This window comes from Pteronotus mesoamericanus, unplaced genomic scaffold (assembly GCF_021234165.1).
Source record: "Pteronotus mesoamericanus isolate MK-2021 breed Mesoamerican mustached bat unplaced genomic scaffold, CSHL_Meso_final contig_182, whole genome shotgun sequence".
Lineage (NCBI taxonomy): Eukaryota > Metazoa > Chordata > Mammalia > Chiroptera > Mormoopidae > Pteronotus > Pteronotus mesoamericanus.
The window spans coordinates 13,922,224-13,947,218 of NW_026555078.1; the positions used below are offsets into that span (position 1 = coordinate 13,922,224).

At 39.6% G+C, this 24,995-nt stretch overlaps 1 protein-coding gene across 14 annotated transcripts in view; it reads right to left on the reverse strand.

The window, feature by feature from the left end:
- Nucleotides 1–24,995, reverse strand: part of NRXN3 (neurexin 3) — a 1,414,514-nt gene that overhangs the window by 166,915 nt on the left and 1,222,604 nt on the right. For all 14 annotated transcript variants that reach the window (XM_054567201.1, XM_054567200.1, XM_054567197.1 and 11 more), the window contains one exon: nt 16,980–17,151. In XM_054567201.1, the coding sequence (XP_054423176.1) occupies nt 16,980–17,151 (172 nt within the window). The remainder of the gene's footprint in view (nt 1–16,979; nt 17,152–24,995) is intronic.

Here is a 24,995-nt window from a genome sequence, read left to right on the forward strand (position 1 = left end):
GAGCCTAGGATGATAGCTTTCACTCCCATCACCCCAGCCTTCCAAAACCAAAGCAAACATTCTATGTTCTTTCAGGGTATGAATAATCATTAGGTATGAATAGCCTTACCAAGGCTTAACATTGGAGGGTATCCTCCATCACCTCTCTACTAATACAAAACAATAAAAACAAAGCAAAACACTGGATTGAAGACCAAAACCAGACAAAACCTTTCCCATTGTACAACCTTAGCTCTTAAAAAGCAGGCAATGCCTTTTTAACCCCTTATAAAGTTTAGGGATTAGCAAAAAGCTGCCTTTATAAACTCACTGAGTATAGAAGTCATTTTCCCAGGACTTAATAGCTGGTATCACAATTGTATTACTTTAGCATGTGAATGGCAGTTGGACTCTAGAAAAAGCATAAAAAATTATCAAAATCTAGAGAACTAAGGCATTTACGTCATGACACATATATTAGTTCATATTATGAATGCGATGACCAGAATAACAATTTTTTTTAAATTAGAGCTTTTTAAAAACACTTTTAAGAAAGTGGTTAATGATTACCCATATATTTTAAACATTTACCTGTCACCTAGACTCTACTTTCCTGCATTGAATATTCATTCTTGTGGGCATGTTTTTTTTTTTTTTTTGATGTGAAATTATAATCTCCTTAGAAGCAAGATTTATTTTTTAAATAGGTTTACACTATCCTAATTCCACAATATTTCCCTCAACATACAATGACACCAAACAGTGAGACATCTGAAGTGCTCGAGAATATTTATGAATTGATGACTATTACTACCTCAAACAGCAGCAGGTCTCTTAACTCCAACAAATTATTAAATTAGTAGCTATGAATATTTAGAAGATTACTAAGGTTCTTACAACTTCTGAAAACCTACAAATTGAAACACAAATAAAACAATGATTCTTCTTTTGGGCATTTAATATAAAAACTTAAACACATAATAATAAATCCTTGCTATGTGAGGAATAGATAAAGGATCTGTAGGCTATTTTAAATTTAAATATATTTGTCTGTGCTGAAACAAATGCAATACTTTTATAGTTATCCATTGATGTATGTATATTCTGTATAGAGAGATATTTTATAAACATTTCAAAAGAAAGAATGCTTTTGCATGTTCTCGATAGAATCTTGCACCTTACAACAAGAAACGGCTCCTATATATCTATAAAAATAAATATCCAGGATTTAAAAATGATTCATAATAATTTCAAATAACATTGCTAATAATGATAGAGTTGAACAAAAATTTTTAAATAAAAACCAAATAAAGGAAATTTGATAGATCTATTTTCTTAGTGAAATGAAGGCAAATTCTACCATCTGTAACATTTCAAATTATATGCATCTAATTAGAGTTCTTCACATTGTGTAGAAATTCCCAAACCAACCAGGGAAATGCACCAGATGACCCAGTATTTTCACCATTCTAATTGCTAGGTTCCTTTGAATTTCGCCCTTTCAGAAACCCACTTTTATCTTTACAATGATGATCCAAGAGATTTAAAAAGGGCTTTGAGTGACTCAATTTGCCTACTCAAGATCATGCCATCTCTATCGATGCTCCATTGCTGTCTTGTCAAAAAGCACTTAGAACTTTTAGTAAGTACACAGTATAATTAGGACAGGGGATGAGTCAAGTGAGAGGAGAGCACGCAGTTTCTTGGTTTTATGTTTTCATTTCTGATTATCAGGGATAGTGGCTTCTATAATCACATTAGAATCCTTACAAGTGTTCAGACTTCTAAACAGGAGTTGAAGTTTCCCATCTAACCAAAACACAAGGATACTGTCCAGCGATTTATTTTTTTTCCATACAGAATATACATACATCAATGGATACATCAATAGACTTACTTCTGAGTGCAACTCAAAGGGGAAACCTATATAATTTCATTAACAATAAAACTGCAATAAATTTAATTTAAAAAAAACTAAAAGAAGAAGAACCTAGACACAGTGAGTAGTAAAGAAATGTGTAGATTTCCTGCTTACTTGTCCTCTTGGATTTAATATGTTCTAATTGAATAATGGTCTAATTCCTATCATTTAGTTTCTAGTACAGGGACTTCCAGAGACGGATGCTTAAAATACTTTTAGAGAAGTAGTCAACATAGAGGTCAGTAAAATGTGAACGAAACTTTATTTTGTATACATAAAATCTAGTCTGCCTTACTTTAATTTTTAAACATCTATTTAGAGAAGCATTTGAATGGTTTTTGTTAACAAAGGAATGTAGATATCAGGGTTGCTTCTGTCCCCAGAGGTTGGCTGTGTCGATTGTGGTTTCAGCTGGTATTATACTTCCAAAAAGGTGCACCTATTATTGCTTGAACTCTCGAGCCCTCTAGTCAAGAGCTTGCCGTTCACATTGCTGTGGTGGGGGGAGTGGCATAAGTCAAGGAATCAAAGCCAGAAGAGAGAGGAACAAAGTACACTTGTATTGATTGTTCTATTTAACCAGAAAAAATGAAAGCAACTGTAACCTGACAGAATGATGCAGCTACACAATTATGCAGCCACCGAATGAGCTGGATTCACTGGTTACAAAGTTCATCAATGTTTGGGCTGAGGTATTAGTCGAAGACATCTATAACTACTACTGCACTCTAACCAGACCGCTAGAAAGGTGGGCTTGAAACAAGTGGATAAATTGTATACAACTACTAAGAATGAAAAAGAAAAAATACTGAGGATGGAAATAAGACTACAGAGTTGTGAAGTTTTGGAATCAGGGTTGGTCAGGACTCTGAGTCAATATTTTGGCATAATGCTTCACTCACTTCAATTGACTTATTTCAAGAACAGGTCTGTTAAGAGTATTTCAAAATTCCCTTTATAGACCCACTTGGAGATCAAAATTCTCTGTGGTCATAGTGGTAGAAAGTTACAAAATGAAGCAAGACTATTAGATTTTACTTGGTTTATCTCCTCTAGGAGATCTCAATTGCTCCCTGAAAACAATATATTCTTTTCCATGTATTACCTTTGTTTTTACTTCTCCTGAAGGTCCAACTCCATCCTTACCACACGGAAAATTTAGTAACAGATCCAGCTATTCATTTTGAAAGTCTAAAAGCATTTGGTTCTATTTCAGTTTGTACTTCACTTATATAAATTCCTGTTTTATTTGCAACAGCATCTCACAACAGTTTTATATAGGTTTAAAAGAGTATTTCTAAACCTTCCCTGTCTGAGATTTTAGACATACTTTTACTTTCCATTTATATTTATGTTAGATTTATATTTAGTTTTTTTTTTAAACTTTCCTGGATGCCTAAATGTCCTCCTTCTTCCCTTTTATCATTTTGTCCAACTATACTGAGAAATCTATCCTTTGAGACCTACAGAGTATGATGTCAACAATGTAAAAATATTTTAATAAAATCAGATTTGTTTCAACAAAAAATATTTCCCAGTAAGATCTTAGAAGTTATTCATAATAAAATGATATTTTCTTATTGCTTTTAAAACAAACCAGTATATTTAACACTTGCAAAGAATACTCTTTACTTTTGTACACATCATTATTTTATGTATACAGGCAATAAAGTCGGAGGAAGTCATCAATAATCTCAGTACAGTTGTACTGTTTAACATTTATTGAGCAACTACTATCAGGCACTTTGACTCAAAAATAGAGTGGATTAACAAAACTGTGATCACTTTGCTTGAGCTATAGGGAGCCAAATAGAAAGCTTTCTATTCTGGTGGTGAGAACTTTGACTTTTTATTGGCAACCTTATTGTAGTCAACATAGAGGTCAGTAAAATGTGAACGAAACTTTATTTTGTATACATAAAATCTAGTCTGCCTTACTTTAATTTTTAAACATCTATTTTAAACTTGTAAATGCTTGTGTGTAGATACACACCTGTAAAAACTGACAACCTGGTTCTGGTTCCTTTAATAAACAGAGAAACAGTTTCTAAAATCTCTAAAATTCAATGGTGGGATGAGGACGAGTCACATCTGAGGAGACTCCACTCTCACAATGGCAGACCAGTGGCAAGAACAGACCAGATGCTCAGGCAGGAAGCGGCCATCCACAGAAGAAGCCAATGCAGAGAAGTAAAGAGGATATTCCCTGGGACTTAGTAGATAGACATATCCAGAAACAGGTAGAAGAAAATAGAAATGCTACCAGAGACTCTGAAATAAAGAACAAACTGACAGTAACCAGAGGGGAGGGGGGTAATGGGGGGAAGAAGGGGGTAGGGTCATCTCGGAAAATGTATAAAGGACCCATGGATGAAGCAAAAGGGGGGTAGGATGAAGGGTGGGAGGTGGGGGTGGGTAGGGTGTGGCGAGGAGTGGTAGCAGGAAAATGGAGACAACTGTACTTGAACAGCAATTACAAAAAAGAAAAAAGAAAAATAAAGAGTCACTCAAGGAAAAAAGAGAAAATAGAAATGCTAAAAGTCATCGGGCCTCTATATGCAGAAGGGCAGAGAATAGGCTAGGGCAGCTGAGCCAGAGCCTAATAAAAACCCATGAATTCCAAAGAAAAGCATGTTAACTTCCCTAAGGAGAGAAGAAGAAATGTGTGTTTGGATCACCACAGCTCATAGCTACTAAGTAAAAGTAACAGAACTAGAAAAAGAATAATGTTTTCTGTCTGTTATTTTCAAATTTTGCTCTAAGCAATATATGGCATAACATAAATAAAGGTGAAATTGAATCTATGTCTTTGGCGCTCAGTTAGGAAAGCTGGGTATGGACAGGTTTCTGTTTGTTTATTTAAGCACAGGTAAATGGATTGCCTGTCTCATTTATGTATTTCTTTACCCTGAATTAACCTCAGCAGTGAGTCTAGGCTAGTCTACTTAGCAGCACTCTTCCACGTGTCTTTGGGACCTAATTTACCCTCTTAGAGACTATCTTTCTGGCTTCGTGTCCAACCCACAGCCCACGGGCCACACATAGCCTGGGATGGCTATGAATGTGGACCAACACAAAATCATAAATTTACTTAAAATCTTTTTATTGCTCATCAATTTTCATTAGTGATCATGTATGCAATGTGTGGCCCAAGACAACTCTTTTTCCAGTATGGCCCAGAGATGTCAAAAGCTTGGACACCCCTGTAAGCAGAGATGAGACGATCCACAAAATAAGGCTGATGGATCAGTAGAAACAGAGCTATAGGATTCAAAATATATATGATCTAGATCAAGGGACTACAACCAAGGGACAATTCTGACTCACCAAGTTTCCTTTTGTAAATTGTCTTATTAGAACCCAGCCATGCCCATTTGTTTACATATTGTGTGTGGTTGTTCTTGCACTACAACAGCAGAGTTAAATAATTGCAACAAAGACCTCATAGCTTGAGAAACCTATAATATCTATTACTTGACTTTTTAGAGAAAAAGCATTCTCCAAATGCTCTTTCTCAAGAGTAAAATATCAGAGTAAAATCAGGGTTTCTGTGCCTATAGTCAAGTCCAAAACTGCTCTATCACCCACTAGTTGTATGATACCAGAAAGTGTGTGACTTGACCTCTGAGACTCAACTTTCTCATCTCTAAAATGGGAATAAGAATAGAATTCTTTATTTTAGGATGCTGTGAGAAAGATTCCACATGACATTCCGTGAGCACAGCACAAAATAAGTATCATATCAGTATTACCTATTAACAGTCAATATCATTCCCCTAAAATCCTTTAGGCAAAGATATGCTCTATCCCCCTCAATCACCTTCTCCAGGACATAAAACTCTCAGACATTTGTAGGCATGTGGAATGAAGATTTCACCACTGAACTCTGAGAAAGCCACATTTCTAAAATGTGATTAAAAGGAGAACAAATCTAGTTTAATTAAACATTGAGGTTGGCAGTTGTGCATTGGGCAGAAGCGCATTTCTAGTAAATGTTTAATAATGTGATCACAGCATGCGCTGCATGCACTGGGATGTGGGAAACAATAGTAAATTTGCATGTGAATTTAGAACTGTCAACCAAATGAATTTGAGCTCTATATACACAATGCACACTGGAGTGTTTCTGGGAAATGGATGGAAAGCGGGGTAACCAAAAAGGAGAGGGGTGTAGGGACTTGTAAATCTGTATAGAATCCCAGTGTTGATGCTTTCTGGCCCTGTGACTGCAACATGTGTGCTCAAACTCCCTGTGCCTTGGTTTATTCATCTGCAAAAGCGGGAGATTAATATACTTTTTCCCTAAAACCATTGAGCAGATTTCATTAAGTGAAATGACATATGAACAATGCCTGCCCGTTAGCTCCCTCAGAGTAAAAGGCATGGGTTGTCACATCACAGTTTGTGATTGTGTATGTGTAGGTGCAGGAACAGAGTTTGTTAGCAATTGTCCCAGAGAGCCCAAAGTCACAGCCCAATTTCAGGCTCCAACAGGCACTTATGTGTGTGCCATTGAACCCAGATCTCACCTGAATAGAAGCACCTTCTTGCACCATTTGTAACTGAGGTAAAATATAGTATAGTGCACTGGATGGGGCATTCGGTTTGCCCTCCACAAAGCACAGGCTTGAGTCCAGCTTATGACCCTGGTAAAGTTAATCTTACTAGCTTCCATAATCCCATTTTATAAAATGATGACAAAAAGGGTCTCTAACGTTTAGGCCTATTGGCAAGATTTAATATCAGAACTCAGTGCAGTGCCTGGCACTTAGTAACTGGACAATAAAATTTAAGCATTAAAACTATCTTGTTTGTGTACATGCATTTCTATTCTACCAGAATGTAAGATCCTTATGAGCAAGGGCTGAGTTTTATTTTCCGTTATCTGGCCATCACCAGCATGGATTCGCATGTACAGGAGATTTTGAATAAATAGTTGTTGAATGGTGAATGAAAGAATGCATAAGGAGATCACTTCCCTCAAATCAACCTCCTTGAGGGGGATATTAGTAACATTTTTAGAATGTAACAGGCAACACCAGTTAGTAACAAGATTTCTAAAGTGTTTCTGCTTTTTGAAAGTACAATATAATTGCTTTTTCTGGGCTATTATCAATTGTTTTTATCATTTGTTTTGACATAACCTTTAGCTTTTGGCTTGCATTATTTGGTTTCCACTTAGGTACCCCGTCCCTGTGTGTTCTCATGCAGTGCTGTGTAGTATCAGCCACGGCATCTGGCAAACCCTTCCAGTGAGGCCCACACAGAGCATCAGGGACATACTGCAAGGTTAGAAAACCACCATGAGAAAAAGAAATGCATTTCACGGAGCGACTGTGAATATCACTGGGCATCTAATCCAGGGCGCATAAACTCTGTGAACTGAAGATCAGCGGTGCCTCTTTGTCCTTGACTCATTCTCTCCATCCTCCTCCGACCTCCCCCTCTCCCACCTTGTGCCCCCTTCTTCAGCCTGCTCAGGTATTGACAGGGATTTCAGAGGAGGGGAAAGTCTTTATCTCTTTGAGAGGAGCTGCAATATGATTACAATCGATTGAGTGATTTACAGTTTCATTACCCTCCGCGCTTTATAGAATTATAAATGACGCACTGTGTGCAAATATATATTATTATTATTGGATATCTACGTACCACCTTTCTTGAAGAAGCTAAATGATTTTTTTAGGCTTTAAGTAACTAGAGGGGCCCTGCAACCTTGTGCAAAATTTAAATTGAAGAGGCTGAAACTTGAAAACTTTTCCTATAAATAAAGCTGTGCTCCTGTACGGGCATTGGGACATTTGCTATTTGTCTAATTCTGGGGCAGAGGGAAACAGCATTGGAGAACTGCATTTTTTTGGTTGGGATAACAATTCTAGATTTTCATAATTAAAGAAAAATTCTGCATGCCAGAATTTTTATTTAATGCCTAAACTGGAGCTTCTTTGTGACAACATGGCAAACAAAACTTGTAATTCCTATAGACTTGAAATTATGTAATATTTTATTGTTTTAATTTCAATGAATTTGTGTAATTACACATGCCTTACATGGAGTGAGATGATTTAGTATTTTTCTGTTACACCACCTCAAATGAGTATAATTTTAAAATTACATAAGAGGTGACCATTCTATATTTCTAATCTTGAAAACATTATCCCATGGATTTGGTTTAATACAAATATGCTCATTATTCATAGAAATTAAGAAATCTGTTTCCTTAAATAGTATCTAAAAGTTACCCTCAAATGTCTCATTACTCATTTCACCAAGTCTACTACATCTAATATTGAAAATATTTAACTTATGGTTAAATAGACATTTATTGTATGCCTTTAAATTTGTTAAAGTCCACATTCCTGTCCTGGCCAGGTGGCTGAGTTGGTTGGAACTTCACCCTGTACACCAAAAGGCTGCAGGTTCGACTCAGTCAGGACACATGCCTAGGTTGTGGGTTCAGTCCCTGGTTGGAACATGTACAGGAGGCAACCAGGTAAAGTGTCTCTCTCTCCTTCTCTCCCACCATACACATTTCCCTTTCTCTAAAATCCATAAAATTATATCCTTCAGTGAGGATTAACCAACAAAAATGTTCACCTTTCCTCTAAATACCAAGGTATTCTACTAAAGATGACAAAAAAATAATCCAGGGCCCAAAACTAAATTGTGCATCTTATAAAGTTCTATAGAAGTTTCCAGAAAAATTATTCTTTTGCTCAATAACCCTCTAGATCAAAATCACTGCCCTGTTCATAAATCAATTCTGCATAAATAATATCTTTAGTCACTAGAATTGCTAGTATATTATCTGATATACATCTTCATCATTGTAACAAACCCCTTTTTGTGTTATTCATTTTATTAAAAAAACCTTGGGTGATGTTTTAGCTTAATGTCTCAGGGACATGTGCTTGTGTCCAGGTGCCATGCATTTATGGGTTTCCTTTCTGTCTCTCCCAAATGTGCTTCTCTTCCATAGGATGCCTTTCTCTCTCTCTCGCTCTCTCTCTCTCACACACACACACACACACACACATACATACACAGACATCCCATGTTGACGCTAGAACAACATGGGGGGATTAAGGGCATTGACCCCCACATAGTCCGAAATTCATGTAAAACTTCTGACATAGCTACTAATAGCCTATTTTTGACCAAAAGTCTTACTGATTAATATACAGTTGATCAACACATATTTTCTACATTTTATGTATATATAATATACAGTATTCTTACAAAAAGCTAGAAAAAAACAATGTGTTATTTAAAAAAATCATAAAGAATAGTAAGTACATTTACAGTATTTATTGGGAAAAAAAACACCAAACTTGTGTATAAATTTACCCATGCAGTTTCAACCCATGTTATTCAAGGTCAAAGGTATAGTCTCGTCTTCTTTCTTCTGGGTAGTTATGATTAATTTCATCATAAGCCAGAAGCCTAATGGTTTTTCCTCGAACTGTTGATCAGCTTCTAAGAGACACTGACAGGGAAAGAAAGGCTCTAAATTTGACAGCAATGACTGTAAAGGCAGTCTGCCACTTAGGATGGTTTGACTTAAGATTTTTCAAATTCATCATGGTGTGAAAGCAATATTCTCAAAAGAAACCATGCTTTGAACTTTGCCTGGGCTAGCGATATGCAGCAGATACTCCCTCGTGATGCTGGACATTGGCAGGGAGCCTCAACCCCCAGTCGGCCCCATGACCAAGAGGGTCAGTGACTGATACTCTATAGTATGTTCCTTGCATTGGATGATTTTTCCCAACTCCAGGCTAATGTGAATGTTCTGAGCATACTTAAGGTAGCCTGGACTAAGCTATGATGTTTGGTAGAGTAAGTGTATTAAATGCATTTTTAAGGTACAGCATTTTCAGCGTAATGGTGGGTTTATCAAGATGTAACCCCAGTGTAAGTGGAAGAGCATCTGCATTTAACTTGTAAGACACAAGGCTATTTACCTTGTGGCTGGAAAGTCACAGGAGGGAAAGGTTTGCCTGGTAAAATAAACAGTTAAAAAATAATAGTAAGCACCCTCTCATGGCTCTCCCATCCCCCAAGCAAGACTGTTAAACAGTAACATAGACTCTCATCTAAAGCTCCTCCCTTCTGCTTAGATAGGGTGCTGGCAGGTACAACGGTATCATGTAAGGCAGGAGGCTGGCAAATTCCCCCAAGGCCTAACTGATGATGCAGAGGAGGGCGGACATCATAAATGCTCAGGGATGTGCTGACTTCCAACTTGGCAGAACTTGAGAGAAAAATTCTAAATTGTCTAGTTTGGGTTAAGACCAGAATTTCTGGGGAGATGCAAGTGTTCCCGGGTACCAAAGGACATCTAGGGAAGGATCAGAATGCTATTAAAACTGGGGGCTGTTGAGCCAGCTGGTCTTGGGTTGGAACACCAGCATTTCCACTCACTCTGTGAGCCAGGCCAGTACCTAAGATCTCTGGAAGTGTTCCTCATCTGCAGTGTGGGAATGAAACTAATATTGACCTCCAGGGCTACCTCGAGGCTCAATAAAATGTACGAGAAGTGGCAGTGTGTAGTAAACGCCCAACAGAGGGCAGCCATCACCATCTGGATGAATTGGCTGAGTGAAGGTAGCATCTACCATTTTCTACATCCCGGGGACAACCACCCACGGATCGAGTGACACTAGGATCCCAGTGACTATGGAATGACAAAATACAAGAGATGGGTTCAGAAGGTATACAAGGGTAAATGCCCATTATTTTATGAATGATATAAATGAAAAGTTGCATCATGTAAAACAGGTTAAAGGAAGTAAGAGAAAGTATGCTATACAGTTTTATGCTGTCCAGTTCCAGCCACCGGTCTCACAGCACTGACCTGAGACTTGAATGAGAAAATGTTCTTAAATCCCTCAGTGCCTAGGACACAAGAACCGCACAATAAAAAAAGCCTTCAGGGCCTTGGTCATGGCAGCCCTATTGCAAGTGTGGCTACATGTGGTTCGTGGCAACTGCATTGAACAGCACAGTCCGAAAGAAGAAAAAAAAGACATTTTTGGTTCTCAAAACTAGCTGCATATGAAATCACCATGGGATTTCAAAAAATATTAATGCCTGGGTCAGTGTTTCTCAAATTTTACTGTGTACACACATCATTTGGGTATCTTGTTACAATGCAGATTCTGATTCAGTGGGTAGAGGGTGGAGATTCTACATTTTTAAGAAGCTCCTAGGTGGTGGTGCTGCTGCTGCTGCTACTGCTGCTGCTGCTGCTGATCCATGGGCCACATCCCAGACCATTTACATTATATGACCAGGGATGGGGATTTGAGCACCCACAGTGTATTAAAAGTTACCAGGAGAATCTCATCTGCATCCAAGTTAAAGAACACTTCTATACACAAACACACAACACACACGCGCGTGCACAACATATTGAAAAGGCTATTAAAACACTTTTTTTCATCAAAACCAACCCCAGCAAGTTGAAAGTCTGTTGGAAGTAGAAAGTCACCTGCTTGGGAATCCTAATTCATTCCTGACAAATTAGAAAAATCAGCTATGTAGCAGTGCAAATATTCAGGACGCACTGTTTTGACTGATGAATGGACATGTTTTGTGACAGAATGTTGGTAGAACTTATTCATAAGATGGTTTTAAAATGTGTACCTAGCACCGTTCAAACACTTTCATTAAGCAAGCCTCCCTCAGTAGCCATTACATCTCTGCAGTCTTAGAAACCACGTGCAACTATGGCTTTTCTCCTTGCTTGTGTTTGTACTTCTTATTCCCTTTGCAGGCTTTCACTACCTTTGTTTTTTCCCTGTTGAACTGAAGTTAACACTAGTCCCGGGTGAATGACCAGGTAGATAGGGCCTGTGGAATGTGTGCTTCAAAGGTTCACAGCCAAAGACAGAAAGAAAAGCAAAGAAAATCTCCTGGCTAGGAATTAATTCAAGCCCAAGGCCTGAGAACTCTCAGCATCACATCAAGTGCATAGACGTGTTTTTAACCCTTCAAAGTCTCAATAATTTAGGATGATATGTGGACAAAGAAACCTCTCTTATCCCCGTCTATACTGCCTAAACTGTAAAAGGACAATAAGCATTTGAAATAAAATATGCTGGAGACTTTCTCCTAACACAATAATTCCCAACTAGGGATGATTGTTTCCCCTGTCCCCCATTTGGCCATTTGGTCCCCCAAAGGACAGTTGGTATAGGAGATGCTACTGGCATATAGTTGTAGAATCAGGGATGTTGCTAGACCCCCTACATAGCTTGCCACAGCAAAGAATTATCTAGCACAAAATGTCAATACTGCCAAGGCTGAGAAACCTACTAACTAGACTAGTCTGGCAGGGACTTCTACTTGACAATATTCTTCACGGAAAAACAAACACAAAAGCGAAAACCTAAAAACCTACTGTCGGTATCAATAAAAGTATGATTAAGAAATATAAAAATGCTCAGGAAATTTGAGATAGTACAATCTGATGATCAGAACAGGGATCTTGCCTCTCTCCCCCTTAAACTGTGTGGTATTAAGTTATTTAGCCTCTCAGAGCCTCAATGATATAACCTTAAAATGGCTAAGGTGGTAATCATAATACCAAACCCAGTTCCCTTATGGGATAGAGTGAGGCTCAAGTGTAATAATGCATATGAAGGCACACTGAGCATCAGTAAGCACTACAACAATGTTCTTTCTTACAAGCCCTGCAAAGGCAAGGTTTTGGGGAATCTGATACACTCAAATACAAAGAGGGAGTTTTCTAGCCTAGGGTCCCAGAAGGGGAGCCATTTCTGTATTTTCTTCGTTCTGAGCTGGGTCGTCAAACAGGTTTTTAACTGGGGTCATCTGCGGGTATTTTTATTGACCCAGGAAGGGAATCCCAGCCAAGAGCACTTCAATGTACTTGCCGTGCAGTATCAAGAAGAACACAACTGAGACCCTGCTCTCTTCAATTCCATTTCCCATGGGAAGACAGAAAGTCCTCCATATCAGAGTTACTTCTCAGTCTCCGTTTCCAGGAAGCTTGGCTCGGACGTGAAAAGCCCCTTCCTGCACAGTGGTGCTCAGGATGCTAATAGCCCTGCTGACACAACCAGCCACCCACTCACGGCAGAGAGAGGAGCTTTCACAGCCCCAGGCAGCCCAGCCTCCCAGGGGGCCTAGAGCTGGGGCTAAAATTAATTTCTCATGCTCAACTCACCTCTCCTCTCCCCTCCCTTGTCTCCATCACTGCCTTGTGTCAAGACAGTAGTAATCAGAAGCTTTTTAAAGAACATTTGTCAGTGTCTGGATGCTACCTTGGGGCTGGTGCTTCTTTTATTTCCCTTTCCTGTTCCTTAGCCTTTCTATTTTCAGGTTGAAAGAAAAGAAGGTGTTTTTGAGTTCTGTCTCCCAGCATTAAGTGATGTAAGGTTGCAATGGCTATAGAACTCTTTTTATTTTGAATCCTTCCTGATTCACAAAGAGCAGGTAAGCTACATGCCCTGTGCCCAGCTGGCTTCTAAATATTTCACCAGGGGATGTTTCCGTAGAGCCACATAAAATCCCATAAATGCCCATGAGAAGGTTCTGGAGTTGACCCATTCATCCTGATACACAGGGACCTGTTGAGCAAGAACAATGTCCTGAGAGCATATTTTCAGAATGAGATTACTTAGGTGAGTTTCCTATAGGAGCCACTCCAGACTTCACTGTTTCAGCACCAGCAATAGACAAATAGCACACCTGAACTCCTCCTGATGATTTCTATATTTATTACCATCCATAAAATAGAATAGCTTGGATAAAGGAGAATGCATCAGTTTTGTAGAAACTGTGTCAAAGTGGCTTTGTTCTTTGATGCCCAGATACTGGGAGTATTTTTGCTCTTATGGTTTAATAGAGATTAATTAAACATTGCTAGATTGCTCTAATGATGTTTTACATTTTGTTAAATGGATCCTTTTAGTCTCACAGGGAAGCAGGCTGGAGAGTAAGTGAGGTATCCAAAGCTCAAAGTTGAGCCACTCCTAGGAAGTCTTGGAAGAATGGAGAGTAAAACTAGCAAGTGGCACTTTCCCATACCCCTTTCCAATCTAGGCAATGAAGTAACATGAGAGCTCCTTTAAATACTCAGTATTTTTCAATTGCCTCATGGAAGCACATTGCCATTGTTCTCAGGTGGATAGCTTGGACTCATAACAAATGAGTTTTTTAGCAGAGCTAAAAGAACTTTTAAAGGAGAATTTTCACATCTCACAGTAGCCAGCTATGTGTGGTTATGGATACTCATCTTTGTAATATGACACTTAAAAAAAGAATAAATCCAAGGACTCAAAAAGAACCATGCTGTTTTCTATCTATGCACTTTTCAAAACGTCCCCAATTTGCTATGGGAGCAATAGTGGAAATTGTGCCCAGCTGAGAAGGGAGACTCTGGTCTTAGTTCTGTCCCTTGTTCACTATGTGACCTTAGGAAAGACACAGCCACTCCCTGCATCTCTTTTTATACTTGAAATGAAGAGTAAAAATATCTACTTTACCCAATTTAATAGTCATAAATGAAGTAATCTGTATGAGTGAATATGTAATAGTAAAAAAAAAAAGATGCTACCCAAATGTTTGGTAATCCTTATAGTTAACATTTATTGAATATTGACTTGAACCAGAATTATGATGAGCATTTTACATGTGTTTGACTCACATAATCGTCACATTAACCCTGGAAAGTAAGTATTATCATTACCGATATTTTACAAACTAGGAAACAAATATTGAGGAGGTTAAATAACTTCCCTCAGGTTTGGAACTGGATTACCAAATAGAAGGAATAAGCACTTTCCTTAGGGAACCAAGAAAACAGAGTCCAAAATTAAAATGTGGGGAGAAAGAATCTGATATGTTTTGAAAGTATCACAGTGATCATCAGAGTAAAAGAATCAGAACTGTTAGATATTTGTACACTTTTGGTTCACTTTTGTATTTGGAATTATATGTGGAGAGAGGACCAAATATTTCAGCGAATAGGGCATTTCAAGGCCTTCATCCAGCCCACATTAGACTCACAGGATATGGCACCAACATCCCAGCTCCAGCCACATGCCTCCAAAGCCCATACTTATAACTGCTATACTGTATCATGCCTTATAATAATGGCACTTATTAGTACTAAATAACAGTTACTGACAGTTACTAGTAATAATAGTTTTCCGTGGGAAGGAATGCCATTAAAGAAAGGTTTTTCTCTGTTTTCAAAACATGGGAAGCAACCCATAATTTGCAACTAAAGATACAAAGAGGTAGGCACACAGCAAGGGTCACTGGTTTCCCTGCATATCTGTGGCTTTAAAATTACTATTAAAGAGTCTTTTCATTGCTGGCAGCAAAAACTCATAGATTCTATATTGGCTCAGGGCAAGTGGTTAATATCAATTTAGAAATCTTTGAAATTCCTAATAAAAACATAACAAACCCTACAGCAGCACCAGCAGGGCCAATGATAATATGCATGGTGAGAGACTGATTTTTCCTATGAGCAAATAAACAGCTTTTAAGATCTCAAGCTATTTTGATTTGCCTGCAACCCCCATCCCCAGAGTTTAAGCAAAAAGCATTTAAAAATCAGGTCTATTGGTGCCTAGTGAATTTGGATGATGATAAAAATTCATAGTAGCTGTTAAAACCGCTGGCTTTCTTCAAAGGCTCAAAGATAAATGCATAAGGTCATTTTTGTGACTTAATTTAAGAAGTGCTAAGAGTGTGACAAGAGACTCCCAGTAAGGGATGACCTGGATATTGTATGGAGACTGAGAGGTTAGATAAAGGGGTAGGTGAGGCTTTCTGCTTCAATGATCTGGGAGTCTTGCATGCTGTTTATGGATGCTCCCATGATTCTTAAGCCAGACACAGGAAGACTGGCTATTAGAGGAAATTCCAGCAACACAGTTAGTTCGGATTGGCCTTAAAGAAAAAATAATACTGAGTTAAGGGTGAAAACATAATCCCAGCCTTGATGTGATTTGAAATTTTTGGGCCATAATGATTATTCGCTAAACAGCTCTTACACTTCTGGGAACGTGCTCTCTGGCTTTCTCATCTCTGTGCCTACTTCACTCTAAAGGAAGTGAGAGGATAAAAATGAGGAAATTATGGGGAGTTTGGAGAGGAGGAGACTGACAGTGAGACACAGCATCATGCCCACATTAATGAAAAGTTCATTATTCTGAGCTCTTCTCTTGTATCCACCAGGTGATAATACAATTGTGGAGCAAAGGCCCTTAGCCAAAGTATTTTCCTTTCCATTTCTGAAACATTTAATGATCAGGATTCAGAGCTCTTTTCATGGGAGAAATGAGAGACGAGGTAGGGGGGGGAGGCAGTGACTAAGGGATTATTTAAATGATCTCTTTTAAAGAAGGCATCCTTCCCTCTCATTGCCCTTGATTCAGCCATCTGGCTCTGGGAGTTTATTGGCAAACGCTCCTTGACTATAAAATTTAAACAGATGATTAACCCCTCTTCCTCCCACCTACTAGGACCAATCTCTGAATATCAAGTCAGGCTTAGTGTAAAGTGACAAGAAAATTGGCAAAGTCAACCAAATGAATGACATCCCCCCCTTACTTTTTCTCTGTTACTCTGACTTATTGTTTATCCACTCGAGCTTAGTCAACTTCCTTTCACAGCCTCTCTGCAACCCCTGGCCATGAGTACCTCCAACCACACCTAACTAAATGGCACCCCAAAGTCCAAATCTCAAATTGATTATTCCATGAGGATCAACAATAGCTCATGATAAAAATCGGTGCCTTTTCCCTCCATTGCTCGTCATTTGCCCTGGAAATCCTACAGTTGCCTTTGGTATGAGCCAGTCAGGCAGTATTAGTCAGGCTGACAAAAAGTGTTCAGTGCATAGTTAGTAAGTCTCCAGAAGCTCCCTACACTGTGCAGGTCCTAAAGGAATAACTTATCTTCTCATACAAAAAACAGAAATGTACACTTACTAGCCAGTGTTTTATGATTTACTGATGATCATGAGAAAAATCACCATTTAGAAGTAAGAATGGGAAAGCAAAAAGAGGACAGTCATTGAGAGTAAAACGTGTACCTGTGGGGTAATGCTCATTCACCGGCCAGTTGTCCACCTGAAGTGTGGCATTGCCACCATTCCTGGTGAAGCGCACCACGTGGTATTTGCCATCATTTACAGGAGTTCTCTCTTCTTTGATAGAGATGTCAACTGTGCCAATATTGAAGACGACTCCAATTTTCCCCTGTTCCTATAATAAAGAAATACAAAAGGTATAGGTATCACAAAGCACAAGGTTTTCTCTCTTTCAGGTTGATCTGCCAACTGACAACAAATGTGTAGGTACCCACAGGGAGGCATTCACATGAAGGTCATAACAGTATCCTACTTTTCTCCATGGGCTTTCATCCCAAACATAAAAACCAATGGTAGCAAGCTACCCAAATTGCTCTCACAGGCTGCACTGTACAGGTTACATCATTTGATGGCCCTCAACAGATATCAAAGCTGGATTCACAGAACTACCGAACAACTGTGCAGCAACACAACAAAGCCCATTTCTGTGTGATAAGTTAGGCCTGTTTTCTAGGAGAAGGTAAGAAGACATTGGGGCCTAGGGCACCACACAATTCAGATGTGGAACGGAAGAGGGAAGACAAACCTGCTTGCACAGTTTGGGTGATCAAGGCCAAGGGGAGGGGTACAAAATCATTAGGAGTCAATGCAGAAGAGGGGGCATTATGCAGCAACTCCTGATGATATCTTTCTGCAGGTCTACAACATGGAGAAGATGTGTCCTCAGTAGAGGCCAGTGAAACTGAGTTGGGGTTTTCAGAGTCAAGTGACGGTCACTCTCCCTATACTTAAGCCCTACTTCTAAGGTTAATCCAAAGAGGGATGTAGTATTCAGTGCTACTGCTTTCTGTTACACAGCAGACAAAACCCCATGGCCCAAAAATGATTTTGAGGGAAAACACAATGAATCGCAGAAGACTACCTCTATGGCGATGAGGATGATGATTGTGGTGGTGGTGAAGGTGGAGGTGGTGATATTATCCACCTCCTAAGAAGTGAAACACTGAAGCATAAGTAATAAAACTCTTACTCTTCTCCTGTAATAACTGGTTACAACTAAGACTTGGAATTAGTATTCCAGTGAGACATAAAATGAAAGTAACCTTACTGTTCAGATATAATCAGTCTCTCTGACTCTCTTGAAAGGGTATCACAGCATGCAGGGTGCCAGGAGGAATAGCCAAGGAATAATCTGATGTATTGGCTAAGCAATAGATTGGATATTGAAGGATAATCCAATTTAGTTATAATTCTGATGTTCTACAAGCCCGAGTCACAATATCTGTTCACATAGTCTGTGGTCTTCTGTTTCCTAATTCAGGAAGTATTAGAAGAAGAAGTACAAGGAGGAGAAAGAAAGGAAGGGCGAGAGAGAGGGAGAAGGAGAAGGAGGGGAGGTAAAGGAGGAATGGGGAAGAGAGGAAGGAAAAAGAAGAAGGTGAGGGATAGGAAGAGGAGGGGAGGAGAAAAAGAAGGAAGAGTAAGGTACAGGAAAAGAAGTCAGAATCCATATGAACTGAAATGTAGGAAAGATTTGACTGAATCTAAGATTTAGTAATTTGGTTCATCCATGCATTCATTCAGTACATAAAAACAATGTTTATTAAGCACTCACTATGCTTAAAGTCAATAAATTGAGACTTCTGGTGAGATTTTAGGTACTGGTCTCGCATATAGCTTAGTACACTTCACTTATATTTTCAGAAGATAGGCTTTTCTCAACTTGCCAATCTTCCCTTAGTATATGAACGCATCTTACACCCAAAAAAAGAATGGACAAATACCCAGGAGTCTTGACCTCAGAAAGTACTTAGAAATTGCAGCTGATCAACAAAGGCCATTTTTAGGATGCGGGGTACAGGGACACAGGGCGACCAGCTCTGCTTCTTTTGGGCCCCGTAGCGTAGCTTGCCGTGGAAAACGATGCTCGCAATTCCTATGGTCTGTTCTCTGGAAAAAGTGATTCAGGTGCCTGCCCAAATGGTAGCTATCATTTGCACTCATGATTTCTTAATTTCCTGTTTACTGTGACACTATGCTCTTAGTTTTGTTCAGTTTTATTGCCTCTTCTACATCTTCAGCCCTAAACAAAGTTTCTGGTAGTAAAATAGTATGCATGAATAAACATTCCTGATGATAGGGTTTTTTTCACCTTTCATGCCCATAATTAATATGATGCATTTTATTCTTACTCCTTAATTCTCTAGGAATTAAAATATGACAATATGACCTGTTCTTAAACAACTGGCATTCATTTCTAAGGGTGTGTGTGTGTTACCAAGTTAAGCCACCCTCATTGCTAATTGAGCAAACCTATAGTGACCTGAGTCAGATTCTGCTTAGCAAAATCAAAGGACTGAGGCATTAAGAAACCATGACTGCAGACACCATTGCTCTCTGCCCACCCCACAAATGCAGGCCATTCCCTGCTCCACTGTTCTTCAATGAGAAGTCAGCATATAGATCCTGCGTGCATGGAAAGGACTGTTGGTGATTCAGCTCACTTCTGAGTCACTAATTAATCTTGGATGGAGAACAGCTTAGGGAGAGAGAGGGGACCTTTTAAACCAGCCTTCTGCAGCTTTTCAACCACAGCAGTGACAAAGTACAGTTCTGGCTCAGTGAGTTGGCTGATCAGCGACACATATTCTTGGGCAGATTCTCTGCAAGATCCATAATAGATTCAGGGAAAGAAAAGATTTAATCTCTGCCAGAATAAATATTTGGTCCTTATCGGAGGCTCCACACATTTGCCAATGTAATCACTATTTCAGAGAGATCGTGCTAATCCTGCCAGCACACGCAGACCCCTCCCCAGCGGGGGCCCTCACCCAGGTGCCCCACTGTGTTTCCTGCAGCTAAATGCAGCGGTGCTCGACCTCAGGTGCGGCCTCTTAATGCGCATAAAATTTCATTACTCCAACCTCCTTGTCATTTGTCATGGCACCACAGTGGCATTGAAATCTGTGGCTAACTGCTTTGTCTCAGCTCATTATAAGCCTTGTGGCCAATCCCCATATAGTTGCCCAGGTCTGAACTGATCATGCTCAGCTGTCATTAAAATAAACGCTCATGGTCCATGTGACCAGAAAAGAGAAGATGTAAGAGAGAAAAACATTGGTTTTAGAGTCAGCCCTGACTGACCTGGGGCAGGTTACTTAACTTTTCTCAGCCATTTCTTGATAACCTACTATGAGGACGGGACACTAGTTTTACATACCCTATAGGGCTGTTTTAAGACTAAAATGATGTGCTTAATATGAGAGCACTTTATAAATAAACGATTATACAAATATAAGGGGTAAATGAGTTCAGGAGAAGAAACCATCCAATCATTTGACCATATACAACACTAACTACTGGAGAAGTTAATTGGGTCACCAGGATAAACATGGGTTTTAGTTCAGCATGGCTCAAATAATATTTCTGGCTCTGAAAGCTGTATGACCATAGGCAAAATATTGAACTTCCGATTGTCCTACTATAAAAGGGACATGTGGATGAAGGAAAAAGCTACCTCTGAAGCTCGTTGTGAGTATTTTAGAAGAACACGCAGGTGTGAAACACCTGGCAGGTGCTTGGGGCCTCAGTAAATGTCGGTCATCTTTTCCCCTTTCTTCCTTTGGTTAGAGTAGCTGAAAGCAGTGGCATGAGCTAAAGAGCTGCTGGTTTGGCCACACTGTTGTCAAGAAATATGGTGGAAATACATGTAGAGTTTGGCAAATGGAACATTACAAAATAATATTTGCAAGGCTAAGTTCCTGTCGCAATTTGGTAGTTGCTCTCTCTTCACATTCCTTGGTGGCTTTTAAAGCTTCTCCAAGACAAGCAAAGTATAGCTGCAAAAACAACATGACTGTAAATGTTAATATCTCTGTGCCCATTGCTATTAAAGTTACTATTCAATCAATTCAATCTATGTTTTTCCTCGATATTAAAAACAAAAACAAGTGGTAAATCAGAAGACACTACTGAAGAATCCTCCAGTGCATTTAGGGTAAATCTGAATGGTGCAGCAAACAGCTGTCTTTAAATAGCCAGTCAGTCGTTCTTCATTAGTAATGACTGTTTATGAGCCCACCTGGTTCTTCCAATTAGTCAGGTTCCAATTTTCTGACCCTCCAACAGCCACATTACAGCTAGTGCTGTGGAGGTGACGCAGGAGATGCTAGCAACGCTGAGGTCACATTTCAGGAACAAAAACACACAAGGGCAAGAAAAATTCTCAGGAATAAAGATCTCCCTGAAGGCAACCTCTCCATTCATTCCTGAGTGTGCCCGGGGACAGCAGGCTGCACCATCCACTATTTCAGAAAATTGTAGCTGACAGGAACAGAGCTGGGACTCTTGAATGCTTGCCAGGGAGACGTGCAAAGGAAACAGTTCTCAATGTCTTTACTTCTTGGCTTCCCACAGAATCTGTGAGTTCAGTGCGAGGCAGGAACACAAGGACACTGGCATGTATGGATGGGATCCCTCTTGGATCCACACACTGCCAAGTCTGCCATACCCATTTCAGAGTCTGGGTCATAAAAAATAAAGTTCCCAGTGGCAGCATTTAAACATTTTTCTAGTCCTCCCATTATGTGCTCATAGTAAGAGAACCACTGGGTCCCTTTGTAACGTGTAAGGCCAAGAGATCAGTGTTGACCGATCAATATTGTGTCACTCCTGAGCCATGGACTTAATTGCTGGTGTGAGACCTGACAGAGTTCTCCCATTTTCTCTCAACCACTCCACCAAGCAAATTCCCGGTAGTGGCTTCTTCGTCAGCCCGGCTCACTGAATGAGGGTGGCAATGAGCCAACTAGTAATGGACATAGAACGTGACTGAGAAACAAAGCTGGATTGCTTGATGCCACCAGATATTTTAAACTGTTTGTTGCTGCAGCAGAACCCAGACCACCTTGATGGATAGAGTAGGTACCTGGCAAATATTTTTTAATAGAATGATTTTCAAATTCTCAAAATTACCCTTCATATTTTATAGGTTAAAGATAGAGAGAGAATTGTGAATTCAGCAACTAATAAGAGATATATTTAAGATGAGAATTCAGGTGTATCTGCCTTTAAAACCCATGGATTTTCCATCATACTATATTTCAGTCACATGTATTACATGTTGCAATTCCAATATACTTTATGGCTGCCTAACCTGTCTGCCTAACCTAACTGTGGGTATCTCCAAAATAGAAATTCTAGCAGTTGCTCAGTAAATATTTGTTAAATTAGTGCATAAGTGAATCAATGAATAATGAATTAGAATGTGTGATTGTGGTAGAAAAAATATGCTAATCTTTTTATATGGTGGGAGATTAAACAGGATATGAATGCTATAGGAAAAAGTAGAGAATTGGTCTCTATATTCAGATATTTTTGCAATAAATCTTAGGTAAAAAAAAATATAGTCTCATTGTGCTTTATATATGTAATTAGTAAAATACAAAAAAAGATGATGTACCATTTACTTGAGTCATCAGGTAACTCTGGCTGAGGGAGAACTTTATTGAAGTTTTCTAGGATAAAACACTGCACTAGAAGACAGTAGAGTCTCTTTTGTGACTATTAATTGTCTTTTGGTGAAATTCATCAGTCCATTCTTTCAATGTTATGATCTCCTTGTTCTGGAGAACTGTTAACTAATAAGCACTGAATGTGCACTCTGGGAGCGCGGAGCCACGTACTGTTAAAGGATTCAAGAGATACAAGAGATCATGTCTCTCCTTCAAGAAGTCTGAGATGGAGAATAAGCCCATCAGAGGTCACCCACACTGACAAGACTCCAGCTGTAGGACTTGGACAGAGTTTGGATCTTCACCATCATCCCATGGCAATGACCCAGTCCCCTTCCCTTGAAGAGCTTAAGTAGAACTGTGACAGGAAGGGCCAGAGAGGGCGGGAGTGCAGGGGATGTCTGCTCTGGGTTCTAGAAGCCTTTAAAGTTTAGAATCAGAAGACCTGAGCACAGTCAAAGTTCTGTATCTTGTTGTCCAGGTGATCTGGAGCAAATCCCTCAGCCATCTGCATCTTAAGCTACCAGTGTGAATAATGAGAAAAACAATACAGAGACAACAAAAACGACTGTGTTAAATGCTACTTAAGAGAAATGACTAAAACCTTGGCAAAGTCTGACATGCTCTAAAAGGAAGAGAGAACAATGATGTTGATGATGGGGTGAGGTTGGTGACAGTAGTGATTATGCTGGTAGGACAACTGGGTGAGAAATATTAAGAGAGATGATGGAAGAGTCATCTTGCACATGACCTACACAATACTACTTTATTTGAAAGAACTGTTGCCCATTCAAGATCATCAACTCCAGAATCCATATAGATTGTCCCTAGAAAATTCACATTAAATGTCTCAGAAACTAATTCTGCTTTCCTGAATTTGCACCAGTCTCCATGACCTTTGCACCCACCCAGAAAAATGGCATCCACCTCTCCCCTGGGCTGCAGCTGTGCTCCTCTGGTGTTTTGCTGATGTCTGGATGCCCGAGGTCAATCAATTAAAGCGGATTAGATCCGCAGTCTGAGATACTGACAGAGGGCCAAGAGAGATAAGGCTGATAAATAGCTCAAGACAGCTTCATCTCTAACTACAAGCAAAGGGGGAAAAAAAAGAGAGTTAGAGGAAGCAGGGATGACAGCTTAGGACAACAGGAACTCTGACCTAAAGGGGAGAATCAAGGAAGGACAAGACAGCTGGTGCAAATAAATAAGATGCAAGTCAGAGCCACGGCTCCAATAGTCACCGTCACGAACTGGCATCCTGAGTCATTGTGTCCTTCAAATCCACTCTGAACATTCACTTGTCTTCCCAGACCCTGGTGTCATACTGCCTTGTTTGATAGTTAAGTTTGACTACAAAGCAAAAATTAAAGTTCATTTTTGTAGGAGCCCCAGTGTTACGCCAAGACCTGGAACAATCTCCTGGCAGGATCCAGGTGACAGCTGGCAGGGCAGTGCTAACCGAAACTCAGTGCAGACCGAACATCTCCCATAAATGCCTTGCTTTCCCCCCAAATCTCTACCGCAGCTGTGAGAAAACTACCCGATGGCCTTAATAAACAAACCTTAAGCCCTGTGCTCACAGTAATTATAATCCTCAAAATTAGGAAGCACATTTTAAATCACCTAGAGCTTTTCCAGAGCCTCTTTCGTCTTACCTACATGCTCACAAAGTGTAGTCCTGGGACCAACAGCAGCAGCATCACCTGGGAAGGTGTCAGAAATGCAAATTCTTGGATCTAATGCCAAACCCTCTGCATCAGAAACTCTGGAGTGGGACCGAACAATCTGTATTCACACCAGCCCTCCAGGTGCTTGCAAAAGCCTGGGATCATTTCCTTAGAGTAATGTCTTGGTTCTACCAGCATAGTGATTTCAACTGGAGGTGGTTTTGTGCCCAAATATATTTGGCAATGTCTGGAGATATTTCTGGTTGTCACAGGTATGGGTGGGGTGCTACTGGCATCTAGTGAGTACAGGCTAGGACAGGAATGCAGCTTAATATCCAAGGACACACAACAAAGAAACATATGTCCATGATACCAACCGTACCACTACCGAGAAACTTTGCACAAGGAGGTATGAAATTTCAGTCACTGAACAAATGTCCATAAAGCATGCACTGCAAGATAGAAACTCTTCTACAAATATTTACCTATATATTTTAACTCATTTCCTATAATACTCCTATAACGCATGTATGCATGAACATAACACATAGACGCACAACACCCAAACAATACAGATGTGCACACCAGGGCATGCTGTTTGTACACACTTGCACACTTTTATATATTTTATCTAAAACTGTGTTCTAGCCCTCAAAGAACAGGGTGAGCAATGAACATGTGTGGATCATCTCTAGACACTCCTCTCACTCTATGTTGCGCTCAAGGGCCCATTTTATAGATGTAAACATGGAAACGCAAGCTCACACAGCCAGAAAGTGATAGGTCTAAAATATATGTCCTATATTATTTTCCCTGTCTGATCTTGGTAACACCCTTCT